This window comes from Vigna radiata, chromosome 7 (genome assembly GCF_000741045.1).
Source record: "Vigna radiata var. radiata cultivar VC1973A chromosome 7, Vradiata_ver6, whole genome shotgun sequence".
NCBI classification, from domain to species: Eukaryota; Viridiplantae; Streptophyta; class Magnoliopsida; order Fabales; family Fabaceae; genus Vigna; species Vigna radiata.
In genome coordinates, this window is record NC_028357.1 from 13457370 (window position 1) to 13479689 (window position 22320).

A 22320-nucleotide genomic window follows, 5' to 3' on the forward strand; every position below is an offset into this window, starting at 1 on the left:
AAGGACTACTGCTTGGTTGAATGATGCCTTCTTACAACATGTTTGCCACAAACCTTTTAATTTCTTCTTTCTGACTGTGAGGATACCTATAAGGTCTAACTTTAACAGGGTTGGAGCCTTCTAACACTGGTATTTGATGGACATGAGACCTAAGTGGGGGGTAGTCCAAAAGGGTTGCTAAACATGAAACTATATGCATGCAACAAAAGTGCCAAGTTGGTGTCATTTCAATAGGAAGTTGAAGTTCAAGCAAGGGAGAAGGAATAACATCCTCTTGAACCATTTGCATACTCTACACTTTAGCTATAGCATTTGTATTGACCATTCTTCTTATGTGATGTAATTGGGCAGTATGAAGAAGGTGATCATTGTCACCTTGTAATGTACTGAATTTTCCATCCTATAAAACCTTAATTTGAAGTGTCTCATAATCTGCCAAGTGAGGCCCAATAGTTTTAAGCCAACTGGCACCCAATATGAGGTTTGCACCAGAAATTGGTAACAAAAACGCAAATAATTGAAAGACATTGCCCTGAGCGTGTAATTTTAAGTCTTGAATCAATCCTTCAGACTCCATATAATTGCCATTACCTACCATGATTTGAAACTTCGGAGCTTGAACAATTGGGAGCTTCAAGAACTTTGCCACCCGTGGCTGAAGAAAATTATCTGAGCTTCCGTCATCAATCAATACTGTGACTGACAAGGTGCCTATAAAAGCCTTGAATTTGATTGTCCCTACTCCCAAACCTCCTTTTAAAGCATTCAAGGATAGGTGATGGGCGTCCATGGTTAATGTATCTTGCTCTACTGTATCATCTGGTGGTTCTTTGTCCCTTTCCTATTCTTCTTCACCAAGTTGCAACACAAAACATTGTCTATTAGGACATTTATGGTTGAAGGAAAATTTTTCATCACAAAAATAGTATAGACCTTTTTCACATCTCAATTGCATTTCAGCAGGACTTATCCTTTTGACATTGGGGTTTTTCAGTTGCTTCCCCAGTGGTGTGGGTAATAAGGGTGGCGTAATTGATTTGGCCTTAGAGAAAGGTTGTTTGAGTGTGTTTCTGGGAGATGAGTTGTAAGGGGTGAAGGATACTGATGATGTTGGGAATCTGGAGGAGTAGGAGGGTGATGACTTAGTTATAGTTATATATTTTTCCTCATATAATTTGGCCAAAGCTACGACTCTCAACAAAGTTGTTGGGTTCATGGCCACTACATCCCGTTTAATGTCAACATTCAAGCCACTAATGAAACAGTTGAGAACATCTTCTTCTGTCAAATTGTCCGATCTATTCGCCAGCACCATGAATTTTAAGTAGTAATCAGAGACAGAGCCATGTTGTTGCAGCTTGAACAGATCGGCCATTGGACAATCAAATGGTGAAGGTCCAAATTGGGACTCCAACGCCCGACTTAAAGCTGTCTAAGTGGCGACTGCTTCCATCTTCTGTAACATCTGAAACCATGATACCACCTCCTTCTCAAAATGCATTGAAGCAATTTCCACACGATCTGCATTCGGGGTATTATGATAGTTGAAGAACTTGTCGGCTTTAAATATCCACTCTAGCATCGGTGTAGAACCATCAAAGTGAGGAAAACCCAAAGAAATATCCCTTGTCATAGGAGTCATGGAAAGCAAAGTGACCCTCGCTACGGAACCTGAGTTCGATGAACTTCCAATAGATTGAGGCGTATTTTCTAACAATTGTTGCAACGCGATTTGAAACTAGTCCATCTTCTTGTCCTACAACTTGGATTAAACGACAAGATGTTTCGAGCTTCTCCACTGTTTGTGATAAACGACACAGATCCTCCACATTGTTTTTGACTTCGTTTTGTAAGTCCTTCAAGCAGGTGTTCTCAACCATGGAGTCAATGAAAGCACCAATGTAACAGTGCTAGGGTAGAAGGGAATGTAATTAAGAATTATAAAGTGGTATTAAATGAATAAGAGAACCAAATCTGAATGGATAAACAATCTGCTAAGCAATTGAAAATGGTAAAAACAAAGCATTAAAAAATGGTTGCAATGGTTATCAGAATATTTGAGTATCCGTAGGAAGAGAATCATTCCTGAAAAGGAATTGTCCAGAAAGAAGGATTAGGTCAAGGAGACAAAGAGAATGTTCAGAGAAAAAAAGATGTAGAGGGAAGAATCATACCGCACATGCCTCACCGAACAAATTCCTTCAACTTTATGCTCTCTCTCTTCATATGTGTACTCTTACGGATGTCATTATTTTGTGTCTTGCTTACCACGTGTCTCCCACCATTACCCCATTCCCCAATGCGTGTTACAAACATTATTATCAAAATACCTTCATTTGAGACTTAATATTGCTTTTGAAGTTCAACAATTAGTGAAAGTTACGAAAGATCATTATAAAAGACTATATCACAGCTTATTTTATGTTATTATTAATAAAATTTAATTCAAATTTATTTCTTAATAAATTTGAGATAGATTATATCAATTTTGATATTTTATATTTCTAAATATATTTTCAAATGTTATAAATACAACAATTGTAACTATCTTAGAAATCGTTATTATTAGTACTCTATATTAATCGATAAGAATGTACATTATATATATAAATTGTATAAAGTACAAAAGAAATCTCCACTGCTAAGTTTTTATTATGTGATACAAAACAATATATTTATATTTATTATAAGTTGAAAAATTAAATTATATCTAAGGCTAAAAAAGAAAGATTGAATTAGACTATTAAAGAAAATTTATCACTTTAAAACCATATGAAAGCTTTAGGTTGATATTCATCTGATTGAGATACAGTTTTACAAAATACTGATGAGCACACTCATTTTAACCAATTAAAAAACAAAAACAAAAGATTAAAATTCTGGCAGAAAACTATTCATTTTTTTTTTTCAAATTGATTTAGAATAAACTTAAGTAATCAAGATTAAATTGCAGAGAGTATTTGAATGATTACAATATTCTAATGTTCAACTTTAATTTATTAAAGTTTTTTTATACAAAGATTCGAAGTCAAGTAATGAAGGTCACAAGAAACATGAAGATAAAAAGAATACTAGAATTTTTATATTGATTCATTCATCTAGAACTATATTTATTTAGCCAAGACAATCTGAGATTGACTTTTCACTATATCAAAACGTTTATAAGAGTTTTTCAACAATTCTTGAAACAATCATGCAACCTACACCTTCTTGAAATAACTTATAAGAAGATAACCTCTAATGCATGAAACTCTCTTACAAATTTAATTACCACCAGAAAACACGAAGTATACACAACAAAACAAACATATTATACCAAACCTAAGATTTAGCTTTCCCTAGGTAAACCAAGATCTTGATGGAGACAACACCTTGCTCTAAGAACATGAATATATTCAATCAAAAGACTTCAACACCTTAATTTGATCTCTTTTGAAAATGTTTAATCTTTCGGAAAAATGATTTTTGCTCTGGTGAAAATTCCCCTTCTTCCAAAAGAGACAAAAAGATGTATATTAAGTTGGTGACTAACATATTTAATGAGATAAAAATAATCATCAATTGGTTGATTTCATTAACTTAGTTAAATCAACTCGCTTAATGATATTTTAGCTAATTGAATATGTTGGTCATCAACCTTTCATACATGGCTGCTTAATTTTTTTTAGCCTATTGATGGAAAAATGGCTTGCTCCAAAATCAAATGATGGAAATGGAACAAGACACTCTTCACTAATATGCAAAATTGACACTAATGATAAAACATGACCCATATGAAAGAACAAGGTTTGGTGTCAAAATGATGGAAACCTTCTTCACTCAAGTTGAGGGAGACTCCATGGAGATGATGTGTTGGATGTAGAAGCGTGTTAAAATGAAGGAAAATGTATTTGGAGAGTGGATTGGATATATATCTTGAATAAGGTTGGCCAAACCATCAAGAAAATGTTAGGAGACATCAAAAAGACATTTATCCCTGTGAACTTAGAAAAGGAGAGCTGCAAAATTTGGCAAAATTTCTCTATATTATTTTCAAGTTGAATGTACAATGCTTGAACACTCCTTTTTTATAGAAGGAGGAGTGGACTTAAGTCTTAGCAAAGAAGTTAGAAAGTACATTGAATTAGAAAAATGCATTGAATCTAAAAGTTTCAAGAACCTTCATCAAGAGTGTAGATGCATGCACAAGGTATCTTGGCTTCTATGTCATGTCTTATGAGTTACTTGAGGCGAAAGCAAGCCCAAAGAACAACTTAGATCGCATTCCCACTCAAATATCCATTACATCATATATAATAAATAACATGCAATTAAAACATCTTTTGGAAGATATCACTCATATGCTTGATCTTGGAGACTAACAGTTGTGGCTCACATTGTAGTGGGTCACTCTGTCGGTACCGCCTATCAACCCGACTACCCTACCCGCTGGGTAAGACTATTGTTGACCCTACTCCAATTTGGTTATCACACTGTAATCTAAATGTATGTCTTTAGTATTCCTTCATCATCTCCTCATCACATGACACCTTAGGATACCAGTGGAACCTGAGATCTTATTAAATTTGTTCTAACATAGTTCATCATACTAAATGCAAGTTGTACCTCCTTGGGTACCATACACTCATCAACAAATCTTAATAAATTGTGGACATTAACCACTTTGTACTTGTCCTCAAATTACTTACTACAAAGCACAAACACTAACTATCCAATAATATTTCAATTTCACCTTGATAGAAGTTCAAAAACACCCAACAAGTTCAAATTCTAATGTGCTTAAGCTAATATTTTTTTTTTCAAATAACTTTTTCACTTGAGCAAAAATTGCACCACCCTAAGTCACATTAGAATCATCACATTTTCACATGAGAGAAAGTAAGCTTGAAATCTTTCCTTGGAAGAAACCTTCCTTTTCACCCCATTAAGCAATACTTTCACCCTATTAAAAAAATATTTTCACCCCTCAAATAATAAGGAAATAACTAATAAACTACTTAACATCCAAATAAGTAGAGACAAAGTTTCACGCAAACATAACACATTACAATCATTACAATAATTGCATACGATTCTTGTGGAGCTAGATATACTTTGCAAAGGTCTTTACTCCAAGCGCTCTTAATCCCAACTTTATACTTTCAAACTAGTATATTGAGATACTTGTCCTTTTCATGTCAAATAGGGATTATGTCTGTAAAAGACACTTCAATGCTTAACTCAGCGAAGTGCTTCAAATAGTAATAAATGCGATAATTAATGAATATAATTAATTTATCATCTCTAATGTGTTATTTATACTATTTATGCGTCCTACTTAGATGGGCTTAAGTTACATGGTCCGACTATCTTGCTTGAGTCTATTTAAACCATTATTTTTAATAACTATAAAAGTAGGTTGGTTGAATTCCTTTTAATTAAATACACATACATTAAAATGATCCAAGGATATTCGACAATACTTATACTATCATACCCAAAGTGTCTTCAAACATGTCCAATACAAATACTCTACATTTAATTATAATCTTTGAATTTCTTTATCTTGAATTTTTATTGATTATTTTCTCAAATTGAGAGCGAAATATTTTTTCCTCTTTATTTTAGAAACCCACGTAACATTATCCTATAAACATAATGCAATTAGAAAAATCTTTAGAAAATAGAAACCCTCACTAGATAAATAAAGTTAATTTACTTATTTACAAATTTGATCAAACTGAAACTTTTTATTACTTTTCCATACAATTGTTGTGTTTGGACGAAAGAATTTAAAAGTATAATTTATTTATTTGAAAAATTTAAATTTGTATAGAATAAAGTAATTAAAAAGAAGATAAATTTAAGAAATTTTGGAAGATATTATATATATTTACTTATATTTTTTCTAATTCATTCCGAATTTTTGAAGCAGTTGAAGTAAAGAAACAGGGAACTGGAGTGAGCAGCCTTATCCGCTACTTGCTCGTGGGCACACACAAGAAGGATTAATATACAAAGAAGTTCTTCTTTTGCGAATCAAACTTTCATAGTCTCCACCTCACATAATGCTTTCAAATTCAATGTTAATTGCTTCTTCTCTGTTTTCACCATCACCTTCCCCCCTCATCGGTCCCCACATGCTTTGTTCTTCCTTCAAAACCGTCTTAAAACAAAGCCACGCATTTCTCCACAGAAACCCCTTTCTCCCGAACCACTTGAATTTGAGTTCCAAAAGGGCCCTTTCTTCGGTTTGCTTCTTCAACGCTGGAGAAAAGGCACGCTGCTCTCTTACCCTTTGCATGTCAGAATTGAGTGTATTTGAGTTAAACTACGAGTTAGAGATCTTTATGTTGTTTGCTTTTGTATACAATAATATATGAAACAATTTAATTTCGTAAATTATTTATAAAGATATTTTGTTCAGCCAATCAATTAGAAATCTTTCTAAATATATTTTTTTTAATTAGTAATCTTGTCATGCATGACAATGTTCTATTGATGATAATATAAACAACTGTAATGTTATCAGTGCGTTCTAATCAAATTCTGTAATCTTTTGTCCGTTTTTCAGGAATCAGGATTGGAATGGCCTATTCTTAGGCGATGGGAGGTGCCTTGGGAATGGCAAACAGTTTCATTGACTTCTCTTGCTTGTGGATTGGGGTGTGTTTTGAGTAGCTGTTATGATTTCATATCGAACTTGAAATAATGCATTCTCCGGAGAAGATAACATTTGGGGGCTTTTTATCTACACTGTCGATTGATTTATATGTTATAATTGATTTCTATGTTACTGTTAGTTAGTTGTATGCTGGGCCATTAATTTATTCCCAGGCAGTTTTGTGTAGACAGGTTTGACTGAAGCGGTTGCTCTCCCTTATCTTGGGATCAAACCTGATGTGCTAAGTTTAGAAGACAAGGCAGAGATACTTTTGTTGGATCAGGGGTATGATACTCCTTTGGACTTTCTTACCTTCGTAATTTTTGAAGTTGGTTGGTAAATTGTGAGACTACTTCCACTTTTGTTTTGTGAAGTGTTTTTGATTAGTCATTGACTTGCAAAGAAGATGTGAAACCACATTTTATATAGCATATATCACATGATGTTCATGGAAGTGATTGATACGCATTAGGTTTTTAGGTTGTCATCCATTTGCTCAAAACTTGCATACTTGTGAAATGTTTGAATTCTTACTTTGTAATGTTTGCTTTTATTGAATTTTAGAGTGGAAGATTCTTAAAAAATGAACTTTAAACCTAATTCAATCTCATAAAACCAATTTGTAAAGTGAAGTTTGCACTCAATTATATACTATAATTTATATCACATTTATAGTTAATGTGTAATCTCCAATACACTCTCTTACAATTTGATACCATCTTAGAAAGTGGAATTTAAGTTTAACTCAATCTCACAAAATCGGGTTATAAGATGAGGTTGTAAGATATGTGATCTCCCATAGATATTTAGAAAGGAAAGAGATTGTTATGGTATAGTCTATGTAATATAGGCTCTTGATGAACTAGGGACATTTAGTAGCAGGTCAAATTTTTCCCACTTGGAAAGACCTTACTTGCGGTCCACCCTAGCCCCTACCTTAGTTGTGACTTCTTTGGGAGTTTCCTTAATTGTAGCTCACGGGTGGTGGTTTATGTTGGAAGTCCCACATCGACTAGAGATAAGATCAATTTATAATATATAAGTAAGTGCAAACCTCACCTTACAAGCCGATTTTGTGGGGTTGAGTTAGGCTTAAAGTCCACTTCTTAATATGGTATCAAAGCCAGGTTAGAACCTATCCTAGCGATATTTATGGGCATATTGTTTCACCCGCTATCGGACCGTTAGTAGACCACCCATTAATGTCTAGTCTCACGCTCGAGATGTATATACCTCAGCGTGAGGGGGGTGTGTTGGAAGTCCCACATCGACTAGAGATAAGGCCAATTTATAATATATAAGTGGGTGCAAATCTCATCTTACAAGCCGGTTTTGTGGGGTTGAGTTTGACTTAAAGTCCACTTCTTAACAGTTTAGTCCCATACTGATAATATGCTTTAAACAGAGGTTATAAAGCTTGGTCAATCCTCACTTTGCAATTTGATTTTGTGGGGAATGAATTAGGTTATAAGCACAAATTCTATGATGTATCAAACCTATTCTAGGTTTATTACTAATTACTTGCATTCACCATGCTTTAGCAACCTTGTGCATGAGTGCATGAGTGGGAGTGTCGGGAGGACACCTTAATTTAGGTGACCCCTAGCCTGCCTTAATTGTGCCACTTCTTTGCACGTTGCCTTAGTTGCAACTAAAGACACCTTAATTTAGGTGACCCCTAGCCTGCCTTAATTGTGCCACTTCTTTGCACGTTGCCTTAGTTGCAACTAAAGAGTGGTTTAGTGTCACATCAACTAAATATATAACTTAAATGGAGTATATAAAGTTTGGACAATTCCTACCTTGCAAATTGATTGTGTGGGTTTGACCTAGGTCTAAGCTCAAATTCTAGGAAATATTAACGGTGTGCAACTCAGTAGACATTGATACTCACGATACTAAATGCATTTTATCATTTGATAAGTGAACATACTATTTCTTAACTGCATGAACTATTATTATTATTATTTCCTATAGCTTTAAACTTTAGTATAAGAGTCAACCAGATCAATCTATAAACAATAAAAGGATGGAACACATTTTGGCCTTTCTACTGTCTATACCTGATATTTATTCCAATTTTCTTTCTGGTATTGAAGACAAAGTACATAAAGTTTTCGATTACCATCTTATTTTCTCCTATTGTCTTGGCAGTATGACCACTGCTGTTGTACTTGGAATAATTTATAGTGTTGCCAACAGTTTCCAGCCACTTCCTGAAGACTTCTTCAAATACGGTATTACCATTTAAGAACATTTCACTTATATCTGGAAATAGGCAAAAGGTTTTTAACGTGAGCAATATTTGCACGGGGCTGAGAATAGTGCCTATATGTACAACAACCAATCTAGAGCTCAAAATGATATTAATATAACTTCGGCATCGATTTCAATACAAGCTTGATTATTATTTTAGTTCATCTAGAGCATTTGACTGTCTTCAATTATAGACACTGTGCTCAAGCAAGAGTTATTCCTCAATGTTTATATTAATGATTGGCATCGAACCTTAAGGCTTATTAAAGTATTATTAATTTAACGAGGTTCACTGCTACCAATACAAACCAGTTTGTGACTTGATGAGCTTGCTGTATTTCTGTCTTGTTGCATCATGTTGGTTTAAATCTCTTTTTAATCCATAGTTTAGTTTGCAATTGGTTTCTATTTAGAAGAATTAAAACATGTTAGGCACTGATGCTTTTCCGATTCAATGGTAAAAACATGGTTACAGATTTGAGGGAGCCTTTCAATCTTCAGAAGGGTTGGCTTTTATGGGCTGGAGTTGGACTTGTTGGTTCCATAATTGCCACTGCATTGACTGGAGTTGCTGTGTCTTCCTTCAGTGGAGAAACCCCACAAAGAGAGGTTTATACTCTATTTTCAAATTTTACTGGCAGATGCAGATGTAATTATTGGTTTCTACTTGTTAAACTATTTTCTTTGTAGCATGGGAGGAGACAATTTAGGGTCACTGATTTTCAAATAGCATTAGTATTGAACCACTGATCTTGTAATTACATCATGGTATGGATCATCATAGCTAACTAGGCAACTCTGTATATCTTCCTTATGTACCTTAGCAAAACTAATCTTTCTTGATAAGATTCTTACTTTGTTCTGTTAAGTTTGCCTTATATCAGTGTTTAATAAAACCATGTCGGTATCTCTTATGTGCTTCTATAATCTGCTTTTCAGACTGATGCTCTTGTTGGTTTGCTTCCGTTAATTGGATCATCAAATCTCAAGTAATTTAAGATATTCATAATCCGTTCCCTTATTTTAAATTGAAGTTTCAGTGTTATGCTTTGGTTACAAAAATTGCAGACATTTGTAGTAAAATATGGCTTATGCAGCCAAATTGCAGTTACAGAGGTATCTAAAACCATAACATTGTGTTGACATTGCAGTCGTGGACTGTAATTTCAGATCATAGTCCCTCCTTCTACTAATGAAAGGAATTTATCAAAAGTTTCCATCTAGGTTGTGTCCTGGATTCTTAAGCTAGTGATTGATTGTGTTCATTTTCGTTGTAGTACTGTGTGCTTGCTGGGCATCACAGGTGTTCTTGCTCCACTCCTTGAGGAGACTGTATTTCGAGGATTTTTTATGACTTCTCTGACCAAGTGGTATTGTTTCCTTCATACCCGTTGATTTGTTGTTTAAGTTTTTTGTTTTTCTTTTTGACTTTAGCATTCTTTTATTCCCATATATCATGATAATACATGTTAAAGAAGCCACAGCTTGCCTTGAAAGTGGGACTTTCTTCTTTTTGAATTAGATATGCATTGGGAGGATAATTGAACAGAGAAGGTTTCGACCAGTGCAGCTTCAGCTATACTGTAGTTAGCTTATATCCTTGACATAAAATGGAAAAGTTGATTAGAATGTATAGTGAAGTTTGCCTTGTGCTAGCTAGTTGCTATTTTTCCTTCCAGTTAGGTTTCTGATCATATGTAGGTGTATTTTGACTCATACTTTAGGTGGCACTTCTTCAATCAACCTAGTTAACTTTAATATATGGAATGTTACCTTTAGGAGATTTTATGTATATATACATTGAAGGTAGGGTTGGTCTTAGATATTTTTAATGTTCAATTTCTCGTTCATAAAACTTGAACTAGTGCACTAATCGTTTATACTCAAACTTAGGCTTTCCAAAATACTATTTACATAAAAGAGAATTTGGAGGTTGCTAAAATGAGACTGCTAACTTGTTAGGAAGTTAAAATTATATGAAGGGAGGAAATTAAAGGCGGGAAAGGAGGATAGTTTGTTAGTAGAGAGAGAGTATAAATAAGAAACAGAATAGAGGGAGAAGGGGATTATCAGATATTTGTTTTGGATTTAGACTAGACCTTTTGGTCAGTGGAGGAAGGGAGGCTTCCTTGGGGAACATTTACTTGTATTTTCTTCTTTATATACATTACAGATTCAATAATATACATACACATACTTTCATCTTTGGCTGTTTCGAGTATTATTGTGAGAAGAGTGTGTTTTGTTTGGTCTCTTGAACAAAGGAACCTAATAAATTTGGTCCGACCTGCCGGATCTTCATCGGAGGAGCGAACATAACGCGTGTGAAGAAGAAGAATGGAGGGAAGGTTGATTGTGATTGAGTCGTCGGTAGAAGAGTTAAGAGCGGGGATGAGATCGGTAACTTGCAAACTACAAGCGTTTGGCCGTGCTCGTGGAGGACGAACCAGGAACCAATATCGGAGCTCCGAAGGAATTCACGATTTCGTCAACATTGAACGCAAACAGCGACCACCAGAGAGTTTGGAGGACGAAGCGGAAGAGGACGAAGCAGACGTGCAACGTAGCTGGATGAAGCGCGTTGAACTACCAACGTTCGAAGGAGCGGACCCCATGGGTTGGATCGCGAAGGCAGAGAAATTTTTTGATCTATAGAACGTGACGGAGAGGGAGAAGATGGAGCTGGTATATATTTGTATGGAGAGAGGCACGAGCTACTATTGGATCCGCTTCTGGCGGAAGAAAACCAGACATCCGAATTGGAAGATGTTCACGGAAACGCTGACGTGGAGGTTCGGCGGACTGAATCGAGGCACCGTTTTTGAGAAGCTGGCGACGGTGCGACAGAAGGGGAGCATCGACGAATACATCCAAGAGTTTGAAATTTTGGTGGCACAAGCATCAGGCGTGAGTGAGGATAAATTGTTGGGATTTTTTTTTTTGCTGGGTTGCAAGAGGGGCTGCGAAATTTAGTAAGGCCGCACGACCCACGACATTTGTTAACGGTGATGGCGTGAGCACAAGATGTGGAACGGGTAGGAATTGTTCCATGCGGAAGTGGCAGAATGGCAGGAAAAGGGGGTCCGATGTGGGGGCGATACTCATCGAGCTCGGGGATAGTCGCGAGGATGGATGGGGAAGGGTGGCGTTTCCAGTAACTTGAGGAAGTGGAGGAAGCATGTAAGATTGCGTACTTTTGAGGGGATTGATCCAGAGGGATGGATATCTAGAGCAGAGAAAGTTTTGGAGATCCAAAATGTGGCAGCAAGGGAAATATTAAGATTGGCTTACACTAGTATGGGGGAGTCGCAATCTATTGGCTTAGGGTCTGGAAATATAAAACCAAGAGTCCTTCTTGGACAGAGTTGACAAAGGTGTTGATAAGGAGGTTCGGAGAAAGAGATAGAGATTTTGTTTTGGAGAAATTAGTCCAAACTGCAGAAGTCAGAGAAGCTGCTACTGAGAAAGTTGTTAGTGTTGCTGCCCAGGAAGTGGCAAAAGCTTTTGTTTCTAGGGGAGATAGTGGGGGAGGTTGTGATGTGTATGTCACAAGAGTGAAGAAGGGTGAAGACAGAGGAAAGAAAGCAGAATATGGTGGGAACAGGGTGACTATTATGGTTGGAAACAAAGTAGAAGATGCAACTGTTTTGAGTGGGGAAAAGATATGGTTGTCACAAACATATAAAACACCAGAAGACCAATGGCAGGAATATTTCTTTGCAGGGCTGCAATTTAACATTCAGAAGAAACAGTTAGCTCAACATGATGATGATGAAGAAATTGGATGGTCATATCAACAAGTTCTTTCCTTTTTAGCTTCTAGGATTGATAGGGATAAGAAGTGTAAATAACTGTAACAACTTAAATGCTTGGGACAGTTAGGATTGGGTGGGGGAGGTTGTATAAAGAGAGGCCTATTAGTGGGGAAAAGGGTTGTTGATTGTTTAGTTGTTAACGGGTACAGACCTGTTGAAGAGGGTTATGCCTCTGTGTTCTATGTGTACAGACATTATACTATGAATACCATTCAGTTTTCCCAATCTTTCTGTGTTTCTTGGAGTGAAAGTGAGAGCTGCAATTAGGTTCCCAATTCAGGAACCTAACATCCAAGCAATCTTGAGCGCTTGGAGAACGTAACCACATTACCAGTCGTCAGTGAACGATAATGGGGGTGGACCAAACGGCGGAGGAGGAAGAGGCGGAGAAGGTAACCAAGGAGGTTTGAGCCAATGGAGGAAGCGAGTCGAATTACCAGTCTTTGAGGGGGGCGAACCTTGGGTATGGATAGGTCGAGCGGAGAAATTTTTCGAAGTCTAGAAGGTGGTGGAGGAGGAGAAGTTGGAATTGGCCTTTATTAGCATGGATGGCTACGCCGGAAGCTGGTTCCGATTCTGGCGAGAGAAAACCAAGAACCTTTCTTGGGATGGGTTGAAGAGGGCTTTGGGTATCCGATTTGGGGGAGGAACGCAAGGAACGGTGTACGAGAGGCTCTCGACCATACGTCAGGAGGGGCCGGTGGAGGAATACATACGCGACTTCGAAGTTCTGGTAGGGCAAACGACCCAGATACCCGAGGAGCATATTATGGGGTATTTTTTGTCTGGCTTACGGGAAGAGGTGGGCGATCATGTCCGACCACATGACCCACCGGATTTGATGACCGCCATGCGGGTGGCGAGAGATGTGGAGAAGTTGTGCACGACTTCGAAGACGATAGGAGGATGGATATCCAAGAATCAAAATTCTTGGGGAAAATCGACGGGTTCGGTGACGCGAATCAACCCAAATCATGATGCGACGGTGCGAGGAGGATCGGCTGAAAGCATGGGGTCTGTTAAGAAAGATGCGACCCAAGGGCGGAATAATGGGCTGGCTAACAGCGGCGGAAGTGATCGGAATGTTCGCAATCTACCATACTCGGAGTATCTTAAACGGAGGGAGGAGGGACGGTGTTTCAGGTGTGGCGGACCCTTCAGCCTCGGCCATCGCTGCCCAGAGAGGGGCTCAAAATGCTAATTTAAGTGGAGGAGGAGGAAGACGCTGAAGGTGAAGAGGGGATGGAGTCAAACCTTGCTACTATGGAGTTATCGGCGCTGTCAGCCGGCGGATTGACGACACCCAAAACGATGAAAGTACGAGGACGCATTGGGCAACGCGAGGTATTGGTTCTGATCGATAGTGGCGCAAGCCACAACTTTATTGATCGGAGGGTGGTGGAGGATCTAGAGATGGCGGTGATGGAGACCCAACCATATATGGTGAGCTTGGGGAACAGACAGAAGAAGAGAATCAACGGTTGCTGTGAACAGGCGACATTGAAGGTGGGAGACGCAGAAATTGTTGAACGATTTGACATTTTTGAGCTCGGAGGAGTAGAGGTTATCCTCGGTGTGGAGTGGCTGAGAAAACTGGGGAAGGTGACGGTGGATTGGGAGATATTAACTATGGTGTACCGACAAGGGGAGGAGGAGATAACAATCAAAGGTGACCCCACGTTAGAAAGGAAAATGGTGGGACCCAGGACTTTATTAAAAAGGGATGAAGTGGCAACTGGGCATAGGGTATGGGAGTTGGGCTCATTGGAGTCCAGAGAAAGTGGCCAGAATTGTTTGGGCCTCAACAAAAAACAAAAGAAGGAGATGGAGCTTTTACTGGACCAGCAGGACGTGGCGTTTTGGGAACTTACGGGGCTGCCACCTGATAGAGAGATGGGGCATCATATACCACTTAAAGATGAGGCAAGCACAAGGATGCTGAGAAGGCAGCAATTGAAGAGGCCGAGAAGAAGAAGGAAGAGGAGGAAGCAAGGGATGATACAATTGACTCTGATGTTGAGGGAGAAGATAAAGAAGCTTTCACATTTTTTCTACACCCCTAGTTCTGTCCCGTCTATGGCGATGGTGTTTAGGGTGCGAAACCCTGACCTTCGCTCTCTCATTCTTCTATCTCACTTGACTATCATCTCTGCCAAGATATTCTTCGAGGAGCGCTTCGAAAACGAATGGGAAAATAGGTGGGTTAAATCAGATTGGAAAGAAAATGAGAACATGGCTGGGGAGTGGAACCACATTTCTGGTCAAGGGAAGGGGGACGCCAATGACAAAGGTTTTCAAACCAGTGAAGATTACAAATTCTACGCCATTTATGCTAAGTACCCTGAATTCAGCAATAAGGATAAGACACTAGCTTTCCAATTTTTGGTCATGCATGAATAGAAGCTTGACTATGGTGGGGGCTACATGAAGTTTCTTAGTGGGAATGTTAATCAGAAGAAATGTGGGGGCGATACTCCTTACTATATCATGTTAGAACCACATAGATGTGGTTACAGTACCAAGAAAATGCATGTTTTTTTAACCCCTAACAACACAAACCACTTGATCAAGAAGGAGGTCTTTGGTGGGACGGCAGGAAAGAGGCAACTGCGGGAAGAAGGGGAGAGTGTGCCACAGCTGCTGGTAGAGTGGCAAGAAGGAGAGCCGGAAGGGGTAACCGGGAAACACGAAATAATCATCAGGGAGCAATACCCCAACTTCAACCTTGGGGACAAGGTTGGTGTTCAAGGGGAGGGTATTGATAGGGATAAGAAGTGTAAATAACTGTAACAGCTTAAATGCCTGGGACAGTTAGGATTGGGTGGGGGAGGTTGTATAAATAGAGGCCTATTAATGGGGAAAAGGGTTGTTGATTGTTTAGTTGTTAACGGGTACAGACCTATTGAAGAGGGTTATGCCTCTGTGTTCTATGTGTACAGACATTATACTGTGAATACCATTCAATTTTCCCAATCTTTCTGTGTTTCTTGGAGTGAAAGTGAGAGTTGCAATTAGGTTCCCAATTCAGGAACCTAACAAGGATGAACAAATATGGGCAAGGAGAGGGCTTAACTAGTGATGCTGCTATAAAAATACAAAAAAGATTTTGGGGTTGGAAGAAGATAAAAGAATTCTTGATCATTCATCAGAAAATAGTTAAAATCCAGTCCCATGTAAGTGGTCACCAGGTCAGAAGGCAGTATAGAACAATCATATGGTCCATGGGAATTCTGGAAAAGAAGCAACTCTTGAAGGAGTCAACAATTCTTTCAGATAGACCACCACCCTAACTTCCAGACCTGAATTGGAGGGCAGTAGCCAGTGGATTCCCTTCATACGAAAACTGGATGATGAAGAGGAGCCAGGAGATCCAGTTTTACGATTCTAACCTTGAGGACAAGGTTTTTTTGCAGCGGGATGTAATGTTAGGAAGTTAAAATTGCATGAGGGGAGGAAATTAAAGGTGGGAAAGGAGGATAGTTTGTTAGTAAAGAGAGTATAAATAAGAAACAGAATAGAGGGAGAAGGGGATTATCAGATATTTGCTTTGGGTTTAGACTGGACCTTTTGGCCGGTGGAGGAAGAAAGGCTTTCTTGGGGAACATTTACTTTTATTTTCTTTGTTATATACGTTATAAATTCAATAATATACATACACATACTTTCATCTTTGGCTGTTTCGAGTATTATTGTGAGAAGAGTGTGTTCTGTTTGGTCTCCTGAACAAAGGAACCTAACATAACTCCAGAGATACACAATGGAAGTGGGAAAATTGGAAAGTAAGAGAAGCAACAATCTATTGCTTCGTGATGTATGTATAAGAGATATGTGATCTTTAGAAAATATTATTACTTAAGTATTCTAAACATTTCTAATAACAGTTTAATGATAAGGTCACTATTTTGGTTTTTATTTTTATTTTTAATGTGTAACCTAGCAGTGTGTGGGTCTGAGTTATTTGGATTATCAATGTGAGGCTATACCAAAACTTGAACTTTCTTTGTGAAAAAATAATCTATATCTGTGAATATACTTGTTTGCATAATTTGTAGATTTAACTTAATTAGATGCATCATGGATGCCACAACTCAGTTGTTTAAGTATGTTTTGTGAATTGATTGTTACTGGTGCAGTTTTTCTCATTCGCCACTTTCACTGTAGGGTTCCTACACCAGTTGCTGTTATCATTAGCGCCGCTGTGTTTGCCCTTGCACATCTCACTCCAGGAGAATTTCCACAGCTGTTTGTTCTCGGTGTGGTGCAAATACTTGACAACATGATCTTCAGATATGGAAATAATGAATTGAATATAAAATAATTTAGTTTGAACAAGGGAAAATGTCATTTTTTATGTTAACAAAAAAATTCAATCCATTTTTTGATTTTAATAGATGTTTCTGTTTCAATTAACACTTCCACAAATAATTTAGAAAATATCATTTTTTTTCACTTACATTTTCTGTTGTTTTCATTATTTTCTATACAAACATTTAAAATATAAAATGAAGTGAAAACATTTATGTAACCTTTTTTTGTAAAAGAAGAAATGAAAATAGCAACGTCTACTTTCTCTTGAAAGATGCTCTTGTGACTCCACATACTCTGAAGAAAATAACAGAAATTTGTGGCATACGCAGGGACTGCTTTGGGGTTTTCATATGCTCAAACTCACAACCTTCTCACTCCCATCACTGTTCATGCTTTTTGGAACTCAGGAGTGATATTATTTCTTACTTTTCTGCAGGTATTAATTATCACTCCTTGTTTGCAAATTCTGTTAGTTTTTAAAATCATCTTTTATTCAATATTATGAATGCTTCATCTTCTGTTTGTAATTATAGCTTCAAGGGTACGATATCAGAGAATTGTTGCAGGTAACTTGATGGAAACCTTCTCTCCCATGCATGGATGTGGAACATATGTATACAGTTTAGAATACATAACCATTTCTTTGTTTATAGGCTCCCTTTTCCTGTTGTAAAACATAATCAGATGGTTGTTTCAAACAGTGAAGAATGGTGTAAGTGGGTTACCTTGTCTTAGGTCTTTTGAGTTTAAAGTATGAAATCTTAATTAACTCAATAGCAACAACAAAAAACATTCTAGTTACAAGCTAACATTTTTAATAAATAAGGGTTAGAAATGTCATATTTTACATAATTTTAGTGGTTACAATTATTATAAATAAATGTCATATTTTTAAAAAAATTAACAATCCTAAAATCATCATATTATAAAATAAAAGTGATAATTTCATAGATTCGTCGTACTAAAACCATTATTATTAACACATTCTTTTAGTGACTTCTTAGTCTTGTCTCAATATTCTAAGATAGAAGTAACGATCGTCCAAAACACTTAATGGATTCTCAATTTCAATTGGAATGTTTACTTATCTTCTCATGTCCTTTATTCCATTGTATTTGACCGTGTGTGTTCAGTAATTCAATCTTTTGTTGTTCTTAATTTCTTATCTTCTTCGTAATCCATATAAGCTATTGTGTTGATGGAATCACTGAATCAAATCTTTCATGGAGTCAACATAACTTTAGGCAAGGATGAGATTCTACTTTTGATCTAGTTTTCCTTTTATTATAAGCTTATGTGTTGTTTAAGCTTCCAATGCCTATATCTACTCTATTTGAATGTTATACTTAAGGTTGAGTGATATAGGCTTTGGTCAAGGTGAAATTAGTTTATGCAAGGTCAATTTCAAAATTAGATTCTATTAGATCCAACATTAGAACACTATACTTTTTATTTTTATTAAGTGCAAACAAATGTCGGTTTTCGTCTGAAAGATTACGTTACGATGTCCGTGTTAAGAAGTCTCTTCATGCATATATCTTATGCAATTACATTGTCTGTCTATATTTTCTTAATTATGTATAGACCTTGCATCTTTCTACTTAACAAAAGTTGTGTTTGATAAGTGTTCTAAGTTATCAGAGTAATGATTTGTTGTATTTGTTCTTTAAAACACAATAAGTGCATCTGACACATTTAAACTTAAATGCACAATTAGAAAACTAAATTTATTTATTCTTGTTGTACCATAGGACTTTTCGCGTCCTATCTTAAAATTATAACGGACAAAAGTCAAAGTACATAAAATAGCATACTATAGGTGAAAATAGGAAGAAACACAATAAAAGAGGGTTAAATTGTGTTTTAAGATTTTTTTTTAACACTTTTTGCAAGTATATCTGATGGCTATCTTTAGATGATGGTTTTACATTTGTAAAGAAATCAATAAAAAATGTTTGTCCGACGTAACTTTAGTTAATCGACTTATATACTCTGTTAAAGAAAATTTACTTCTTAAGTTGTTATATAATGTCTCTCCTTCTCTCAATTGGTAAAGTTGAGAGTAGCATGTAAAATAAAGAAATTAAGAGAGAGAGATTATATATTATTTTTATACTGATTCATATGATCATAGATTACATCTAATTTTTAGTCAACTTATTGAGTTATACTAAGCAAACTGATGTTATGAAATACAACGAGAATATTATTTGAGCTTGTAATCATTCTTGACTAATCATCTGAGTATTATTTGGATTCATAGGCACCTTTGGCTAATTCTGAAGGATTGTTCTACCGAATCACTCTTAGCTCAATCAAGTATTTTATTTCTCAAGTCACTCTTGATTCAGTTGTGTTGTTTTCCAAGTCACACCTAGGTCAATTATGCACTTCTTTTTAAGATACTCTTGACTCAATACAAGTATTCTTGTGGTTTTTAGCCACTCAGTGGATTTTATTCAAATATTCTTTCCACAAGATACTTATATCTTAAACAAGTACTCTTCAACAAACCACTTCTAGCTTAAAGAAATATTCTTTGAACAATAGTTATTTCCGGTTAATAATTGAGTCTTTTTTTTTTTTTATCAAACAACCACTCTTGGATAAGATATAGAGAAAAGCTTTTTCTTCTATTTTGCTAAACTAAACACTAGTAATATTCTTCATTGAAGCTTTAATCGGCTCAAAAACATTTTAGCATTTTGGATATATGCATGTCGTGTCTCTCATTTCTTCTTCTAGAAAGGCTTTGTATAGATTGTAGAAGAAAGTAGCTATTGGAATAATTTGTTCCCATTAAGCTGTTTCAACTTATATTAACCACTTCCTTCATTTGATAAGTATGATAATAATGGATGCATTGAATGTCCTCCATGCAACAATTAATGTTCTTTCTTCATTTTCTCAACATTCTAAAAGTTGGATGTACTTGTCTTCTTTTTGGCAATGTGCATTTATGATGCATACCCTCTAGTCATGGTCAAACATCTACAAGAAGAATTGAAATCATCTATGAGATGGTCTAAAATCTACTTTTTGGACTACCTTTGGAACCATCATGGAACATAGCTTGGAGTAGTATAGGTTTCTTTAGGTAATGTATTTTTGGCTAAGTAGTGTAGGTTCTTTAGGCCATTATTTCGGTCAAGTAGGTAGGTTTGTTTAAGGTTTGTATTAAGGCCTAATTATTATAAGATTTTTTCCTTAAGCTAGAAGTTCAAATCATGCGGAAAGTATGTGTCATGCTTCCATTGGAGAGGATTTAGCTTTAATAGTGGTAACATGATACTCTAGGAATTTAGAAGATTGTGCTTTATGAGTGGTCACATGTCCTTCCCTCATTGGAGAGGATTTGTGGACACTTGTCCACTCCTTAAAGGGCCTCATTTCCAACCAATGAATGCAAGGTTGAGAGATCATGCTTTTAGGGTTCTTAGGAGACACCCTTGCTTATGTACAGGGGTGTGTCCTTCCTTTTAATAATCTTGGATGTTATGTAATATTATGTTCTTGCCATAATATTTTTTCTAGATCAAGACTAGAGCAACCCATGAGACCCTTCTAGTCTCTTACCTCTTAGAGTTGATTTAACCTTTCTTTAAGCCACCAAACACCACACCACCACCACATAAACCACCCAAGGCCGTGAGCCTACTCCATAATCTCTATAGCTTCTGCATTTCTTACTCCTTCCCCACCAAATTTCTATAAACACTCACCTGAGGGACCAAATCCATAGTTTCTCTTCTAGCTTGGACCACCTTTGCTTGGAGGCTTGCTATCAAAGTTGATGGTTCTTCCAAAATAATGCCTTATTTAGGAATTTATTAGTGAAGGAAAAATGTTTTAGATTTTTTTCTAGAGATATCTTCTTTTTTATCTTTTCTTTGTTCAATGGACCTCTTTGATAAATAAAAATGGAAGACATTTTTTGGAACATAAAATAATCATTTCTATGTTTTATTGTTTGTTATTGTTCATTATTTATCAAAAGTAAATTTTAGCTTACTTTTGTGTCTTTTATTGTTTGAGAATATCTGTATTCACCATACGTGATCTAAACTTGTAAAACCTTCATTATTCTTTGTAAACACTTAGCTAAGAGTGACTTGTCTCACATCATATTGTTAAAGAATTAGAGAAATTTTCCCATGAACAATTTAGTGGTTATCTTGAAGAAACTCTTAAATAATACTTGTATTTTTGTTATTAGTAATCTTAAACAATAGTAGTAAAATTTGACTAATTGGGTAAAAAAAACTAAACTTAATCATATATATGTCATATAAAAGTTTGAATTTGATTTTCTCTCTTTTTTTTATATCTCTATAAATAATATATACTATTTTTACTTTAAGGTTAAAAAACTATCAAAATACAATTCAACCTTGTCTTGTGTTCGTAATATTTTGGACTTTAATTGATGCTAAATTACAATCACTTTGACCAAAAACAAGATAAAAAAAGTTTTGGATGAGATTGAGTTAAGATACTTTAGATTCCAATTAGTGCAATATATTTTAGTGGATGACAAGCTAAAATTGTCCTTCTCGAGACTAAGATAAAGATGAACTAACCAAGGTAAGATTACTCTTTTTGAGGCAAGTTTAAATTAATCTGGTTGAGATTGAATAAAATCAATCCGACCGTACTAAAAGAATGTCAAGTGAAATATGATCTAATGGAGGTTGAATAAAATATATTTTGATAGGGATTGAAATAAAATTGCTCTAATTAGAACTGATTTGAAGATACTTTAACTAAGTTTGAGTTAAAAATATTTTGGTAGAAGTTTCATAAATTACTATTTTCGAGACTAAGTTGGAGTTCCTTTATTTCAGGTTGAGTTGAAGTTTCTCTTAAAATAAAGCTTAAATTACTTGAATTGTAGTAAAGCTGAAATAATTTTAGCTTAGACTCCAAATTAAGTACGTAACTAACTAAGACTCAATTGAAAATACTTCCATTGAAACTCTAAAACCAGACCAAAGTTATTTTAATTGACGTGAAACTAAAAAAATTATGGTTAAGATTGAGTTATAATTACTCTAATTGAGTTAAAGTTAGCAAATTTTTTGTAGCGACAAGAAATATTTTATAATTAAACTAATGTTTGTAAGAGAGAAAAATAACTTAAATGTGTGAATTATCATTTACTGGAGATAGATATTATATACAGTTATGATCTAAATAATTTATATGAGATAAAAATCATTTGAATGTGTGAATTTTTATTCATCGAATATATATATATATATATATATATATATATATATATATATATATATATAATAT

General features: G+C 35.8%; 1 protein-coding gene and 1 long non-coding RNA gene across 4 annotated transcripts; one reads left to right on the forward strand and one right to left on the reverse strand.

Moving 5' to 3' along the window:
- Positions 1–5910: 5910 nt before the first annotated feature.
- Positions 5911–17845, forward strand: LOC106768559. Of its 3 annotated transcripts, XM_014653781.2 has the most exons (10): positions 5911–6257; positions 6554–6645; positions 6831–6928; positions 8798–8880; positions 9375–9508; positions 9839–9888; positions 10177–10269; positions 16876–16967; positions 17352–17458; positions 17556–17845. In XM_014653781.2, the coding sequence occupies exons 2-10, from the start codon at positions 6586–6588 to the stop codon at positions 17595–17597; spliced, it is 759 nt and encodes a 252-aa protein (XP_014509267.1). In that variant the 5' UTR covers positions 5911–6257; positions 6554–6585; the 3' UTR covers positions 17598–17845. The 3 variants fall into 3 exon arrangements, 2 of the variants coding, with proteins under 2 accessions (XP_014509267.1, XP_022638865.1); XM_022783144.1 differs by lacking the exons at positions 5911–6257; positions 6554–6645; positions 6831–6928 and adding an exon at positions 7933–8238 and having other exon boundaries at positions 8315–8880; XR_002668503.1 differs by lacking the exons at positions 5911–6257; positions 6554–6645; positions 6831–6928; ... (3 more) ...; positions 10177–10269; positions 17556–17845 and adding an exon at positions 14101–14808 and having other exon boundaries at positions 17352–17365.
- LOC111242029 lies at positions 11029–14029 on the reverse strand. Its single transcript, XR_002668504.1, has 2 exons — positions 12866–14029; positions 11029–12624 (listed from the first exon to the last, which is right to left on the reverse strand). It is a non-coding gene; the product is annotated as an uncharacterized LOC111242029 (long non-coding RNA).
- Positions 17846–22320: the final 4475 nt, after the last annotated feature.

What these genes read in the sequence shown, in the direction of transcription:
- LOC106768559 (XM_014653781.2), top strand. Translation starts at nt 6,586, where the DNA reads ATGGGAGGTGCCTTGGGAATGGCAAACAGTTTCATTGACTTCTCTTGC. An exon ending in TGAAGACTTCTTCAAATACG is followed by an intron (nt 8,881 to 9,374) that starts GTATTACCATTT and finishes ACATGGTTACAG; the next exon opens with ATTTGAGGGAGCCTTTCAAT. An exon ending in TATTTCTTACTTTTCTGCAG is followed by an intron (nt 17,459 to 17,555) that starts GTATTAATTATC and finishes TTGTAATTATAG; the next exon opens with CTTCAAGGGTACGATATCAG.